Source organism: Rhinoderma darwinii, chromosome 3 (genome assembly GCF_050947455.1).
Source record: "Rhinoderma darwinii isolate aRhiDar2 chromosome 3, aRhiDar2.hap1, whole genome shotgun sequence".
Classification (NCBI taxonomy): Eukaryota; Metazoa; Chordata; class Amphibia; order Anura; family Rhinodermatidae; genus Rhinoderma; species Rhinoderma darwinii.
Genome location: NC_134689.1, coordinates 320188933 through 320206162, shown reverse-complemented (window position 1 = coordinate 320206162; position 17230 = coordinate 320188933). Strand labels below are relative to the sequence as shown.

The 17230-nt window shown below is 41.0% G+C and overlaps 1 protein-coding gene across 8 annotated transcripts in view; it reads right to left on the bottom strand.

Moving 5' to 3' along the window:
* Positions 1–17230, bottom strand: part of MEF2A (myocyte enhancer factor 2A) — a 141767-nt gene that overhangs the window by 8858 nt on the left and 115679 nt on the right. For 5 of the 8 annotated variants that reach the window (XM_075858243.1, XM_075858237.1, XM_075858239.1 and 2 more), the window contains 6 exons: positions 12656–12875; positions 11088–11141; positions 4970–5154; positions 4176–4199; positions 2629–2755; positions 92–218 (listed from right to left, as the gene is read on the bottom strand). In XM_075858243.1, the coding sequence (XP_075714358.1) occupies positions 92–218; positions 2629–2755; positions 4176–4199; positions 4970–5154; positions 11088–11141; positions 12656–12875 (737 nt within the window). The remainder of the gene's footprint in view (positions 1–91; positions 219–2628; positions 2756–4175; positions 4200–4969; positions 5155–11087; positions 11142–12655; positions 12876–17230) is intronic. The other 3 variants (XM_075858241.1, XM_075858245.1, XM_075858244.1) reach the window with 1 other exon arrangement.

The window sequence follows — 17230 nt, the reverse complement described above, 5'->3', positions numbered from 1 at the left end:
GCTAATCTATTGCTATATTTCAGTGATGAGATCCCAGCCACACAGCAATATATTATCCCATACTGATTAACGTTTCCGATCTGCCACTCACACAAGAGAGTTGAGGGCTGCTTGACCCAAGTGGTGCTGCTGCCAGGCAGACACCTGTCCGATAGGCAGCATTCCTGGGGAGTTAAACCCTTGGAGAATAGACAGGTCTGCACTGGTGAGAGTATAATCTATAGAAGAAAAGCACAGTTAGCTTCCAACATACTAGACAAGTCAGCAAAAACTATCTAAAGACACTGTTCAATGTTACATTAGTTTATTTTTATTCTTAAATAAAAATATTTTTATTTTAAATAAAAAACAAAATACAAATGGATAGTGGCAACAACAAAGAGGAACCAATTTTCATACAATGACATCACACCGCAGTCATTCACACTGTTCATACTAGTCAGTGAGATCTGTTGTCCCTGCTGCCCTTCATGGGTTTTCTTATAAACACAACCCCTTCTTTATGGAGACCCGTGTGGCGGTCAGTTGGTTAATGACGGTATGGCTCATGGAACGCCTGGTGATCAGCGGTTATTACTGGGGGAAGTTTTGTTCTGCCATACATCAGTAGCAACTGCAGATGAAATGTAATATTACATGCTGGCCATTCAATGGAGTCCGAGCGTGAGCTTCTCTAACTTAGTTGCTCCCCATTCTGGCTGACAGGGGAGATAGAGGTCATAGGGACCCCCTCCAACAGGTAATATGGAAAGGGGTTGTCTTTATAAGAAAATCTTTGTATTTCACCAACTTTTTCAAACTTTTCCTTTGGGAATGCTTTCCTTTGTCCCCAGGTTCACAGACTAAGCAAAAAGAAAACATTCCCAAAGGAAACTTCTGTCAATATTTCTCTGTAACCAATTTTCGTGCAAGGACAACACTCACAATTTAGTACTGTTCTATCAGAAAACCTAAATCATATTAAAATAGAGGTGAAAACCAACTCCTGCTTCTCAATTAAGTGTGAAGCAAAAGGACAGTGCAGATTTTACCATCATTGTCAATGTACTTATGTGAGTATCGACACACTGCAATAGAAGTTGCCTGATGTGAACTCTGAATTTTGCAACATGCATTGCATTGTCATACGGATACTTGGGGAAGGGGTACTCAACTGGTGGACCGCGGACGCCAGCTGTCCGGACCCCTGCAATCAATTGTGTCCTTGTCCTTAGGATGAAGATACAATTGAATTGCCTCGCTTAGAACTGGCAGGTGCAACAAAACCAAGCGCCGTTTGGCACTTTTGATACAGCTGGTGCTATTATGTCATAGCGCCAGATGCATCGTTCCGCTGGCTCGGGCATGGATAGAGGAGGCAAGGCTTGCATCGCTGGATGACAGCATGGGAACGGGGACAGATAAGCTTGTGGCTGTCTGACATCTATAGGGGGGACTGTGTGTGGCATTACCTACAGGGAGCAAATAAGCCTCGGATTTCTGCTGCGTGGCCTGACTATTGGTGTTCAGCACGGATCTTCACCTGATAGCAGACGCCGGTAACTAGTCTTTCAATAAAAGTAGTTAAAGAGGCTCTGTCACCAGATTTTGCAACCCCTATCTGCTATTGCAGCAGATCGGCGCTGCAATGTAGATTACAGTAACGTTTTTATTTTTAAAAAACGAGCATTTTTGGCCAAGTTATGACCATTTTTGTAGTTATGCAAATGAGGCTTGCAAAAGTCCAAGTGGGTGTGTTTAAAAGTAAAAGTCCAAGTGGGTGTGTATTATGTGCGTACATCGTGGCGTTTTTAATACTTTTACTAGCTGGGCGCTCTGAAGAGAAGTAACATCCTCTTCTCTTCAGAACGCCCAGCTTCTGACAGTGCAGATCTGTGACGTCACTCACAGGTCCTGCATCGTGACGGCCACATCGGAACCAGTTGATTCTGCAGCAGCATCAGCGTTTGCAGGTAAGATCGACTTACCTGCAAACGCTGATGCTGCTGCAGAATCAACTGTAGCCTCTGGTGCCGATGTGGCCGTCACGATGCAGGACCTGTGAGTGACGTCACAGATCTGCACTGTCAGAAGCTGGGCGTTCTGAAGAGAAGAGGATGTTACTTCTCTTCAGAGCGCCCAGCTAGTGAAAGTATTAAAAACGCCCCGATGTACGCACATAATACACGCCCACTTGGACTTTTACTTTTAAACACACCCACTTGGACTTTTGCAAGCCTCATTTGCATAACTACAAAAATGGTCATAACTTGGCCAAAAATGCTCGTTTTTTAAAAATAAAAACGTTACTGTAATCTACATTGCAGCGCCTATCTGCTGCAATAGCAGATAGGGGTTGCAAAATCTGGTGACAGAGCCTCTTTAAGCACCCCTGCCTTACGGGAAAGTAAGCTGTACAAAGGAAGCAGCCCTGTAAAGCATGCCACAACAGAAGCTTTTTAAACATGCCATGATACATGTCACCTAAATGTTATATTCCTGCACAACGCCTTTAATAATGCTCAGGTCTATGTGGGCTTTTCAAAAAGCCATAACAGTTTGGCGACTCTTCAGACTGATTCACAATGTAAAATATGTGCAGTTCAGACAGGAGGGAAGTGCAAAAGAAACTGGAACAAGCAGACTTACCAGTATTATAGGTAGTTGGCATGGCAGAATACACCAGGCCTTGTGAGGCCAAACTAGGAGTAGTAACAGAGACAACTGGAGTAGCAAGAGGCTGTGTAGACTGGGAGCTGCTGATCCTTTGGGTATTCTGTAAATACAGCCAGAAATAATTGACATCAATTGAATGTAAGGTTAAAACAAAATGGAACAAACATAAATGAACAGCGGAACCAAATATGTACAGAATAAAATCACAAATTAAATTATTTGTACAATATTTGGTGTTTATTTACAAACAATATAACAAATACATGGTTATTGGCATTGTGTTACATTGTTATTGCATGCTATAAGCCAGCAGGGGGCAGTGCTGTAATGCTTGTTGAAGATCTTTTTCTCAAAGCAGAAATGAAATGATAAAATGATGAAGCAGGCAGAGATCTAAACACAATGAACAAACAAACACCTGATTTGCTAAAATTTGTGTGTTTTTCCAAACGGTGGTGGAAAATAAAAATAAACGGCATGCAGGCATTGTACCTCACATGTTATAGGCACAGATGTACATGCACCATAGCAGGCTGTGGTGTGTGGGTGATAATGTAACGACAATCCCCTGGCTAGGCCTGCAGCTAAAAATACAGGTTTTCTTGGTACTCCCATCCCAAGTTCCAACTTAGACCACAAGTCATAGTATAATAACGTTGTAAGTATAAAGACGAGCTCAGCGTAACTCTAACAATATAAAGAGTTACTATAGGAAGCATTGCTAAATTATTAAGAAGCAAAACAACACTACGCACACGTGCGGCGAAGCATCTACCATCCGGCCTCCCCACACAGAGGCTTACAATGCACTGGAGCCAAGGGCCACAAAGGCGCTAGAACATCAAGGTTATTACATGCAGTTTGGTCAATTGTATTATGTTTTGTATATTACTAATTTAGCCAATGTAATTTATTAAATCTGAAAATTGTAAAGCATCTCAGTAATGTGCAGAAAGTGGGTCATTATTGGCATGTACCCCCCTCAATGGGGTGGGTTGCATTCACCGAGGCAGTAAATGCGTATGTAAATAGGTGTGAGGAGCACTCTGATGCTCGCTGCTGTCTGTATACATTGCAGACTTGTGCGAGTTCTCCTGAGGAAGATGAGATCATTCACAGCTCTGTCAAGAAATGACTTCACTACGGATGATGTAACTTCACTGAAAGAGGAAGACAAAACCGTGCAGAACTCCTACAAGGCTGAAGGAAGCCGACAGTAACCTGAGGAATAGCGATACGGTGGTGGTGATGATGGTGGGGGTGGGGATGGGATATTGTGTGATGTACAGTCATGTAATCGGTGCTTTTTCCAGGCACAAAACACAATGTGAAACTCACATTCAATGTTCCCTTTGAACATAGATTGAATAAAATCCATTCCATTCTTCTGCAGGAAAGAACTAGTCCTGTTCTCATTATTCAGTATTTGTAGGGAATGTTTTCCCCCAAGCTCCAGGAATGTTAAAGGGAACATGAGTGATACAGTATATACATGTCCACCAAGCACACACACAACTCACCAAGTCTAATTCATCTTCTTCTGTCTGTATGTAAACGAGGAAAAGTATAATTATATGGTGTGTGAACGACGCATTGTAGAGTGAGAGAGACTAGAAGATCAATTTCCACCTATACACCCGGAACGATTACACCCACATATAAAATGTGGGACACCCAGGACCAGGCAATAAGATCATGTACTAGAAGAATGAACTGGTGCTCACGGTAGTTACCTGGATGAACGTCCAGTTCATAACAAGATCACTCAATGGACAATTCTCAACTAACATGTCCACCAAGCCGTACTCTACAAGTTATCAGAATGGACTATAAATGTCTTACATTATAATCAATAATTACAGATATGACACAAAACTACCCCGTTATGAGTACTAGACTGCGGAGATGGGTCGTAAATTCAGGGATTTATACAGATTGCCATGACTGGAAAAGTCAGGAAAGAATTTGGTCACTACTTAAAAACGTTTTTCTTCACGGCCATTTAAAATTCTAATTAAATCACCAGACGCTTTATTCACCAGTAAGTTATGCAAATTTATTTTTCATTAAGATGGATGACTTACTACTGCCCCCAAATATAATAGAATCTTAATAACAAAAAGCCCTGAAGTCTAAAACTATATGTATGAAAAAAAAAAAAAAAGGTAAATTTCATCCAAAAAAACGTCTGTATTGTATTTTATACATGAGAAGAGATCAAATCAGAAAATAGGATAGTGGGTGCAGAAATCGGTAATAACTCCGGCCCAGTTTTAATAGTTGGAACATAGGGAGTCATTGGCAAGAAACTCACCAGAGGGGGCATCATTCCTTTGCTGGAAGGAGGTATGACTACACGCAAGTCAGGCTTTCTACTGTTCATTCCCAAATTGCCCCCTGGAGGTGGCGGGGACTTTGTGGGCATGACTTTTCCCAATCCATTACCACCAGATGGTCCCAGAAGGCTTGGAGAAGCTCTTGGGTTGACAAACCCATTACCTAAGAGACAAAAGTGTGTAGACTTATTTAATAGCATCAAAGGACTTGGTTGGTGTATTCTCTGCATCTCAGTTATTGGACTTCGAATCGTAAAGCCAGCAACTAGCTATTATGTTCAAGAACAATCATATCCATCAACCTACATCACCTGTAACACTTGAAAGAACTACTTTGTTTTGATAAAGTAACTTTACGCTGTAGTCTTTTATCGGAGCGGATTTCAGTTCCTACACACCTCTGCTATTCTCACCAGTACGGTAAAAGCCCTTGCATGGGAGGTAAATGCAGTGATAAAACACATAAGAAACAAAGAACAATCTTGTAGCTTCACGGAGATTCGCACCAACAGATCCGGCTATTAACATTTGTGATATCTAGGTGGTACATCTAACCACAGCACCATGCAGGCCCCATAACAGTCCGACATTAAAGATTAGTACAGCTAAAAACCTTCTTTAATAGAACTGTGCATACAATGGCGAAAGTACAAAGCATAATCCTCGAGTCCCCTTGGTTGTGACAGGCAGACATTATAGTAACTTTGTGTTCCCTCTATGTACTATTAGCTAGCAGACACAACCTCCATGACACATTTTTCCACAACAGCAAATGTGTGAGATGCTACCCCCTTGTCATATCCTTTCCCCTGTACAGTCTTTAAAAGGGGTTTTCTAGGATTAGAAAAACATGGCTGCCTTCTTACCCAAAACAGCAATAGTAAACAGGTCAAGTATAAGCACAGCTTTGCAAGAAAAACCATGGCACATGGAAAGTCCAAACACTACACCATGCACCCTCATTTATTACAGGTCATACTGTAGAGGCATACATTGGTATGATGGGGTCTGCAGAAGATATACCTGTAGATTTTAATATGAAGTGTGATGAGGACACGACTATAAGGAAGATATGGTCTTTAGTAGTTGCCATATCTGTAGATACTTAGTTTATTTTACTGTAAACTGGCAATTGTGTTTCCTCAACCCCCCAACAGAACCTACATCATTATTTATATGGTGAAAATCCGATGGTTAAGGAAACCCTTTTGCTTTTTCCTTTTTCACGGTTTGCAAGGGGCAAATACTTTCATTATCCTTGACACTGCTGTCAAAAAACAGCTCTCTCCCTGCAGGCCGGCTCCAAAATTAATCAGGCAGCGACCAGGGAGCGGAATCCCTGAGCTGCAGCCGTCACTTCTGCCGGTAATGATGTCTGATTCAATCCCATTTTGCGGTCATAACAGAAGGCAATTATCCTGCAGAACTGACAGTCCTGTGTGAATAGCGCTGGCTTGGGGGACAGTGCTGCTGAATGAAGGCTGGTCTATCACCACATGAGGACCGAGCGGCAGGTATTACAGCAGATATCCTGTGTAGAGTAATATCACTAGGATTTCTCCTGGAGAAGTACTGCTAGCGATCTCCAAAGTCTGCAGTAAATATCCGGCTGCAAATATTGGGGTCCACATATAAAGTGGTGGGAAATGTCAGAATTGAGTGGAGAACATACTTGTGAACCTGCATAACAGCAGTTTGCAGCATTTTTTCCCATGGTTCGGACATCTGCTAAAAACGTATTGGTCCATGTGACCCTTTCGTCCATCACCCCCTTAGTATTAAACGGAGCATATTTTATTACAGTATTAAACCTTTTTTTATAGTAAATAAAAGCAAAGGCAGCAGCTGACTGAAGATCAAGCCAAAAAGATGGAGAGGTTGATAAAAACGACTAGTAATCCAGAAAGCGCTAGTGATGTGGGGAACGTTCTAGATGAGCCGTCTCTCAATGTTCTCCAGTTTGCAAACTGAAGATTCGCTTTCTTTTTTTCTTTATGTAATTATGACTTTGGAAGTATGCGAGTCTTTCCTTGTGGATTAACAGGTTGGCGTTTATTATTCTGACTTTACCACGGTGTCCCCTATTTTCATGCTTTGATTTTTACTTACATTCTATTTTGTTTATATTACAGGAGATTTGATTAAAGGGTTTGTCCACTACCGGACAACTGATGACCTATCCACTGGATAGGTCATCAGTATATCATTGGTGCAGGTCTGACACCCGGACACCGCACCGATCAGCTGTTCCGTTGCCCGCAGGCAGCTGGATGTCATTGCACAGTATGCAATGTACAGAGCCAGAAGCAGTTGGCTCCATACATTGTATAGCTACCGTGCTGCAGCTCAGCCGCTATTCAGTGAACGGAGCCATCCGCTTCCGGTATGGATGTCCGGTGCCCGGAGGCCACCGGAGCAGCTGATCGGTGCCGGACCCCACAGATCATGTACTGATGGCCTGTCAGATGGATAGGTCCTCAGCAGTCCAGTCGTGGACAACCCCTTTAAAGCAGACGGCTCAGTGGCTAGCACTGTCACCTTGCAGCACTTGGGTCCCTGGGTCGGAATCCAACCATGGACAACATCTGCATAAAATTTGTATGTTCACCAGGTGTTTGCGTGGTTTACTCCGGTTACCTTTCTACACTACAAAAACATACAGATAAGTTATTTGGCTTCCTTGAAACTCCCCATAATGTGTTTCTATTGAGGACAGGGACTGATGTGAATAGTGACAGTCTTTGTACAATACCGTGGATAATGTTTGTGCTTTTTAAGCAACAGGAAATAAAATAAAGAGTTACACAGAATTGGTAAATACAGTGTGCAGTGGCTTTTCCCAATATGAGTAAAACCAGCATAGCTCCTCAGTGTGCGGGTTTACCAGAACTCTTCTTTCTAAAGAGATCAATGCAATTTCTACATCTATTTCACACGATCCCTTTACTTATTATGCTTGCCATATACAGTCTAGCTAGGATCTGTATTGTACTACCCCATTGCTAATATAAATTTACAAAAGCACCTTCTGGATTTCTGAGGTACTCGGGGATCTTCTAATATGTCATTCATAACACAATTGAATTCATTTCTATAGAGGTGATTTCAGGTCATGTAATAAATGTACAGCAAGAGCAGCAGAACCTCCAACAAGAGAAATGGGACAGAATAAAAAAAATACTTGAAAAACTTTAAACCTACAACACAAAAAAATATGGAAATATTTGCACATCCCAGAAAACAGAATTATTTAGTTCTAGCTTTTAGATGGAGAGGAAAAAAAAATCAATAGGGGTCATGTTTCCCTCTTTGAATTAGGCCTACAGGAACACTGCCAATAATAATAATGCTCTTATTACTGTGGGGGAAGCAATGCTCACACCATTAAATATTTATCATGGTCATCTTCCAAAAAGGAAGAAATGGTAAGAGGGCAGTGAATGTTGACAATCACCCATTAATAGCTGTAATACTAGTGCTTATATCTTCTTTAGTATTTTGGGGAAATCACCTAAAATAATGTGACGCACAAATACCAGCCGATACATTTAATAAATTACATTATGGTTTTTATATATAATACTGGTGTTGCACACCTCATACTAGAGCGTAGCCATATAACTCACATGCTGCATCTTTGGACACACAATACATGAAGCTAGTATATGCCAGGCTTAGATTGTTAATATGGGCACATCTGGGTTTTTATTCAGACTTCACTGACATCACAGACTGTCCTTACTGTAAGTTATATACAACAGAACTGACAAACTGGCCAGAACATGCAATAAGCAAAAACCTCTTCTAGCACACAAGCAATAGAATAGGTTCTAGAAATCTGCTCTGTGGTTACTAAATGGAGGCCATGCGAGTTCTGGGACTCCATCCTAAATGCTTTTCCAACCACCACAAACTCAGTCTCTTGTAAAGATTACAATCAAATATTCCTGGTTTCTCAAGTCTTCAGCCAATGCAAAATTCTACTTTCATGTATGGATCCTCAGAATGACTAGTTCATCTAATAAGCAACACACTATAGTGGCCAAAATTATATAAGTTCAGCAAAAAACCAGGTGGAGGACAGGAATACTAAATCTTTTCACTTGCTACAAATTTAGTGCAAACGGTCGAGTTGCCCAAAGTTTTAATATGCCAGCTCTCCTCTTCCATTTACTAATCCCCTTTGATCTGATAAAAAAAAGCAAAAGAAACAAGAAGCCATCAGGTAGAAAGGTAATATGAAGCTCATGCGCCCCAAAGCAAAACCCGTAACAGCCTTTAACTATCGCAAATTATTCATAGTATTAGTCTCCTGTTATGGGGCATTAAGACTTTTTGGGCTCCTGAGCCCGTGTATGTCCCCCATTCTCTGAACCCGCTTTATACCCTTGCCATGAAAACATATAGTTATGTCCTTGCAGATTGCCTGGGTTAATATGAGAAGTAATGTCATGAATCCCCTACTATATCATAGTCAGTTTTCAATTAAAGGGGTTATCCCATAAATCATTTTGATACCAAAAAATAAATCTAGAAATATTGTTAATAGCCGTTTAAAAGTAATTAAACACACCATCTTTTTTTTGCTTAGCCTCCCTTGGTGCTGCGGCTACTAATCTGTAATGCTGAATCAGTCTCATTCCCACTCTGGCAGTTAACAACATAGTCCCTCCTTACTCACCCAGCAGATCGGTAACGTGGGGTCCAGTAAATACTATGTGACATCAACAGAATGGACTCCCTTGGAAACCAATGAAAATATAATAAAATAAAACAAAGACTGAGTGTGCAAGTGAGGGGTTCATATCTGCGGTTAGGATGAAGAGCTTTACAATCCAAACAAGCTGAGAAGGAGTCTCCCTAGCTATACTGCCATGCTACTGCAGAGGCTCTGCTCCTTCCCTGACCAGCAGGGAAGAAAGCTATTTCTATTGGCTGGACCTTAGGTGGACAAGCACATTAATGAACGCTTTTAACACCAGGTGGCGCTATACTATGCAAGTACGTCCAAACTCTTCAATGGATCAATGTTTTTAAAAGCATATAAATAGCAAACATTGTTTATTTTTGTATGATCTATGCAATGAATATGATATTTAATAGTGGGACAACCAATTTAACTATATTCAGAATTCATAAAAACAAGAGGCAATGAGACAACTTAAAATATTTTGGAAAAATACAAAACAAACTTCTGTTCAGCCAATTAATGTCAACTGAAAAAGCGTGCCACACATTCACGAAAATGGTTAACCCATGGTGCTGCCTCAAACAAAAATCGCACCAATGATGGGTTAGGGTCTATTCACACAGTAATTGCCATGTACATTGGAGGTATATGTTGGGAGAATTACCAGACGTATACGCCCTACGTATGCTACTGTATAGGCATACAGTGGCATATGTCGCTCGCAGGCTCCCATGTGAAAAGAAAAAAACATTCTGCAAAGCAAGCTTTTTCTTCGCGGCATGCCTTTGTATGGAATGGTGTAGTCTCCCAAGTTATTCCATACAGTTGTAAAAAAAAAAAAAGTATACCAACCGGTGCCAAAATGACACTTTTGGTGTCAGTTGGGTTAATGGGACTCTATGAAGAAATTCAGCGTACGTAGTGTGAACAAATTGCCTGATTTTATGCTACGTCTAAAGTACAAATACAAATGGAGTTCAGTATGCATACTAAGGTGCTGCTCCGTTTTGTTTACTGGGTCGTGGTAGACAATCATGGGGGCACAAACACTCCCAGAGAGGACAACATTGACCTTTATGAGAAGCACATGTGTTACGTACACGGAGTTTAGAGCGAAGTCTTCTCCATTTACTCCTGGTCCATGAATATTTAGAGTATAGTAGTTAATCTCAGCAGTGCTTCTAGACAGATGAGTCCCTATACCAGAAAACAGGACAGGGCAGAGGTGACAACCCTCAGTGCACATCAAATGGAAGTGTGCACATACTGTAACAAAACTCATTTAACCCATTCAATTAACCAGAAGATATGCTAAAGAAAAAGGTCACCACGTATCAAGCACAAAATACAAGATTCCAAAATTACTTCTTTATTTTAACATAGTTTAAATTTGGTGTCGCACTCACCTACTGGACTGGTGCCATTTTGCACAGAGATGTCAGATGCACACAACATTACACCTGCATAAATGAAGAGAAAAATGAAAGAGGAAGGTTAACCGATACAGAATATAACAAAGAATTAAATTCACTTGTCAGAATACGGACTAGGACAAGGGCTAGGAGTAAGTCCAACACAATGTAACATTCAAAAAGTGCCATATGCTGGACTATAAATTCTCCCGTCATGCGCTTATACAGTAACTTGTGTTTGAAAACCACACAGTGTGTTAAACTAATATAATGGATATCACACGGGTTTAGAGGTAAGCTATAAATTTGTATTTTTATTGCTCTAATGGATCGAAAATAAAAAACCCTCATAGTTAAAATTCATTGAGTTTACAAATGAACACGACCGTAGTTGTGTGCACGGCTCGCGATAACGGCTTGCGGAGTGTCATCCGTGGACTGTCCGCAATCACAAACCGTGCACACACAAGACGTCCGTAAAATGACATGTCCTATTTTTTTTTTGCAGTCCGGGCTCCAGGCAATGCACTGATCGTGAGCATTGGCCCATAGGATATAATGTGCCCTATACAATCCGCAATGGCGGATAGTATGCGGATGCAAATGCACAGTCTTGTGCATGAGGCCTTAACCTGTATAGTAAAATCATTACCCGATTTCCTTACATTTTTGGATTGATGCAACAGATTTCCATAATTTGGAAACTAGTCAGACATGCTGCAAAATAGATCTTGGTTTGTAGCTATTAAAACTTGAAAATTCAGGTGTGACAGCAGTTTCCTGCAATATCCTTCACCCCATGATCTACGCACATGGGTCCAGGAATCCCAGATATGTGGAACTGTTGGTAGTGTCTATGCATTAAAGGACTAGTTTAAATCAGAAATTTTTTTCTTGCACTAACAAAATAGCTGCTCTACAGGGCCAAGGACACAGATAGATTTTTTTGGATTTGTTTTACCACATTAATCTGCGATTTTATTACTCAGGAAAGAGAAGTCACCGGTGACCACCTTGCTGCCTTACAGAAATGCATAGGAACAGCTAAAGCAGCTCTATAGTGGGAGAGCTCAGCAAACAACTCCACATATTAAATCTGCCTGGACCCCATTTAAGGAAGGGGAGCATTGAGGCTAAACTAGTTACGCCTGCTTCTTCAGGTTTTTTAGTTACCGAATGGTTTATATAACTTGTCTAAGAACTTTAAAGCATAGATACGGTATGCAAGGTAACCGGTTTTGCAATTTCTTGAAATATAGTTGTAGCCACCGACCTTTAGGACAATAGAAATATCAAAATCCTCTGATCGAATGTGAAATCATTACGTAAAGTTTATACATTGTCAATCCAGTCCTGGCACAAAACCTGGAGTTTTTGTTTATGATGTCAATAAAAGAAAAAAACATTCATTCAAAAACAGAAATAGACTATGGTATAAACGGTCACAATTTTTCAGGGTGTTGCTGTTTTCTGGACTTTGAGATAAGCAATATGTGGTTAGCACAATGAAAAGATGCCACACTGACACAGCTGGGAGAAGGTTTAGCAGCCATGCTCCTTACCTGCATTTCCAGTGCTTGGGGGCCTCTGTGACACCCCTGGAGAGACCACATTTCGATGCAGTGATGTCTGATGCGGGGACAGCATGCCCGTGTCTGTTAATGAGGTGCTGGCAGCTAATGAAGCAGTGACAAGTGTGTTGCCAGAACTGTAGGGCAATGGGTTGGTATTGCTGACTGGGACAGTCACAGACATAGAGAAATTCTGCTGCGGTAGTCCAGGCTGTAAATAGAGTTGTCAATATTACTTTCAAAATGAAAACTTCTATAAATAAAAAATCTAAACCACACATCATAGAATGAAATGAATGAACATGAATTATAGACTTGAAGGGTCAGTAGGATAAACACAAAGAAAAAAATTTCATCAGTACATGTTGAACCATACAGGGCAGATAGCAGGAAATGTGTTGGTTCCAACTAGTGCACTTAAAACAGGTTTATCTTAAAGAGTAAAGAGTAAGCCAATAATAGAAGAACCATAATAGACGTGTTTATTATAAAATAGTAGTCACTGTTAATAAGAACACATGGATAAGTCTTTACTAACAACGTTTGGCGGTCCAATAGTAACAATGAGAACTTCACGGTTTACTTAGTCGTTAAAAAAAATCGGTCCTGATCATGTGATGGACACACAGGTGCACGGGTCGTTACAAGACACCGTTCTGATAACTAATGTTCAGACATGGTGGAATTGTTGTACGATTTTCGGTGCGGCTGCTTATCTTTGTAATGTAAAAGGCTGCCAATCCACAGCAAAATCTGCGTCAAAATCCGCACGTATCTCACCCTAATTCCAACAAGTGAAGCACATATGATCATCAGGACATATATTTATCCACTAGAAAGGGAATAGTGAAGTTTCCTATTGGCCCGTTAACATGCAACAATGCTTCGAACCGCCAATGAATGATCGCTGCTTTGAAAGGTTGTTGCCAACTTCCTGATGGGCACTTTCATCTGTATGATACTTATCCCCTTAAAATACCTCTGTGGGGCCAGGAGCGACATTGTTACTTAGTGACCGTACTTGTAAACGTCGCAATTTACATTTACCGATTGAGCCGTTGGTGACAATAACTTTTACCTTTGATCTTCTCCTGCAGCGTAAACAGGCCTTTAGGAAAGGTGGTCCATCTGCTATCATTTTTTTAAACTTTTCTTTATGGTATTTGATGGGGACACTTTCTTATAACAGATGTGGCTACATATCTGTACAAATTTTGAAGGGACCATTTTTGCTGGCTTAAAGTTATTATTTGGGCTCTAGAGGGTCAAATCACACTAAGATTACATTTTACCATTTGAATCCCATTTAACCTTTACACTATATTGTTTTCTTACTCCTTTTTTTCGTATTCGCCCTTTCTATATAGTGTATTTCTCTTAAGATTAGAAAAGACTTCGAAGTGTGCAATATATTAGTTGAACCACTTTTTAAAACTTCCTTCTAACTTTTGATTTATACATAATATACAACTGATCTGGGCCGAATCCAACCCCAGCAACTCCCATTATCCACTGGGCATCTGGCGATCAATTACACGATCGCCAGAAGAGAATCTGCATGCAGAACTGCCACATCCGCTTCTCAATTAATGCTACGTGAAACGGGATCAAAAAATGTAAGGCCTTATGCACACGACCGTCATTTTTATCCACTATGACGGATCCGTAATTGCGGATGATACGGATCCATTCATTTCTATGGGCCACGAACACCTTCCCGTATATTTACCGGTAAGTGTCCGAGCAGTAGAAACGTCCTGCAAAAAATAGGACATGTCCTATTTTTTTCATTTACGGACCGTGCTCCTAAACTTTTTAACGTGAGCAAGGCCCACAAATTCTGGTGACAGTTCGTGGCCTGTCCATGCCGTAATCACAGACCTTACACACTGCTACGGCTGTGTGCAGAGGGCCTATATCCGTACAGAACTAATTCTTCCTTCTTTCTGGAACCTCCAGCTATCACAAACAGCCGGGCTTGGTACCTCGAATATTGCTGGTCTACTCAGGTCCCCATCCCCTAAATATATTATGTCGTTATATGGCAAATGGATATTGTATGAATTATCATAATTTATACAGACCCATTATCCCGATTACTGTATACTATAGAGTAAGCCCACTATACAGAGAAATCACATTACGCATATATAAACAGATCTGTGTGTACTGGAATAGAAAAATGGATTGTAAGCACTGCACAAGGAAGACAAAAAGGTAAACATTTACAATTATCATCTATTCACAATGTTACATTAAATGCATTCAAAACAGAATGGTTATCGCTTATGACAATTTATGTGCAACAATTTCATGGATTTTACAGCTATAATAATGGCTTCTTGATCTTTATCTTAAAGAGGCAGTGTCCTGCAGCAGAGGAGGCATAGTCTGCATCGACTGGTATGTATCATGGTAAGAAGTGACAAGTGGGAACTGTTATGTATATACATTGATTAGAGTAATCTGTGTAGAAGGCGATAAGAAAAAGAAATCGTTCTTCACTTCACAGAATTTCACTTATATCACTTCGCTGACATTCCTTTTAACTGCAGCAGTTCAGAGAGACCCAGATGTCCCATCACTGTACACAACGGATTAGAGCGTGTTTGGTTCTAATCAAAGTAAAAACTACAATCTTATAGCTGGCTACAATGGGCAACACGGACGGAAAACCCACAATAAAGTATTTGGCTCATCAGTCAGGTATGGCTAGGTCCATTAAAGAAGAAGTTTTAATCATTGGTGCCCATAACTGTGCCCACAAGGCTGTTGTGTGATAACCAGAATACAAAAAAACAACATACATTTTTGCACGACTACAATAGAAATGACTCAAAAGAGGAAACTAGACTTCAAACAGTATTTGTAGAATTTGAAGGTAAGCCGTGCAAGGCAATGTTAAAAAAAAAGCGATCACAGGAACCCACTTTAATGTAGTTCATGGTTACCAGGTTGTGTTTAGTAGGGGCATACAAAGAGAGGTACATAACTTCTACATAACGATGTAATGACAGCGAGAACGTGCAGGAGCAAGCAGAGAACTGACCAGAATGTTGAGCCATAGGTATTATATACTAATTGTTAAATTGACAACCCTACAGTACAAACGAACACGGTTTAAGCAGACCAGACACATGAGAGAAAGATTTCTAAACTCAATGACCTCAACCTCGCGACTGCAGATGCTGCCATGGGAGAGAAGCCATAATTCTGGCAGTAGCTTATCCCCCCTCTCCCCATTGAAATAAACATGTATGCCAAGTTGAGTTGGCATATTTATGGTGCAGCCAGGAGAAATAGCCGACAGCCAAACAAGCATTTATGTATATGGCCAGAATTAAATTGCTTGCGCTCAATTGTTGGCAGAGGAGTGGGGGTAAACCTTCCCTTTCCCCTCCACGCTTCATAATTCACCAGCACGATCACTGGATGAGGAAGATGGATAGACAGACAAAATGATGCCTCCCGGGTCACATTTAAAGGGGTTGTCCAGCTTCAACAAATTAATGTTATTTTTTTTTGTATAATTAAAAGTCACACAATTTCCAATATACGTAATTTTTTACGACGTTCACCGTGCGGGTTAAATGATGTAATACGTTTATAGTTAGGGTCGTTACGGACACGGCGATACCAAATATGTGTAACTTTTTTACTTCCTTTTGTTTTGTTTTAATAATAAAGCAGTTTGTAAGGGGAAAAAGTGTGTTTGTAAGGGGAAAAAGTATGTTTTTCATTTTTTTTAAAACTTTTTTACTAGTCCCACTAGGGGACTTCACTATGCGATCCTTCAATCGCATTTACAATACACTGCAATTTTGTATTGCAGTGTATAACTGCCTGTCCGTGTAAAACGGACAGGCATCTGCTAGGCCATGCCTCTGGCATGACTTAGCAGGAATACACTACAGGCAGAACTGGGAGCCTTTGTTAGGCCCCCCCCCGGCTGCCACAGAAGACGCCGGCACCCGGCGATCTTACCACCGGGTGCCGGTGGGGTGAGGGGGAGCTCCCACCATCTCTCCAAAACCACCGGGTGAGGTGCTCGCTATTGAGCGCCGCGTCTGAGGGGTTAAACGGGTGAGATCGATACTGATATCGATCTCACCAGTTAAGAGCAGGGATGCCCGCAGTCCTCAGGTAGTTGAAAGCAGGGAGATTTAACGGCTTCCTGCTCTGTTTATTTATTCCGATGCAGCGCAGTAAAAAGGCTACCGCAAGGGAATAAAGCCCTTTAGTGGCTGCCGTAAAAACACTATGGGAGGTCACTAACGGGTTAACCTATGTGATTAGTCAACTACGCAATTGATTCTGCCAAAAAAACTGAAACCTTACGGAACGGAAACAAACGGAAACCATTAGCAATGGAAGCATCACCATTGAAATCAATGGTAATGCAAACGGAAAGCTATGGTTTCCGTTTGTGGGTTCCGCTGAGGGAAAACTGTGATCCACGAAGGGGAACCCCGACGCAGATGTGAACGAAGCCTTATTCAAGCAAAACCTGAGAACTTGTAGATGTGCAAGCTCCTGACTCATGACTGTTGTAGGTTATCCTTCTAT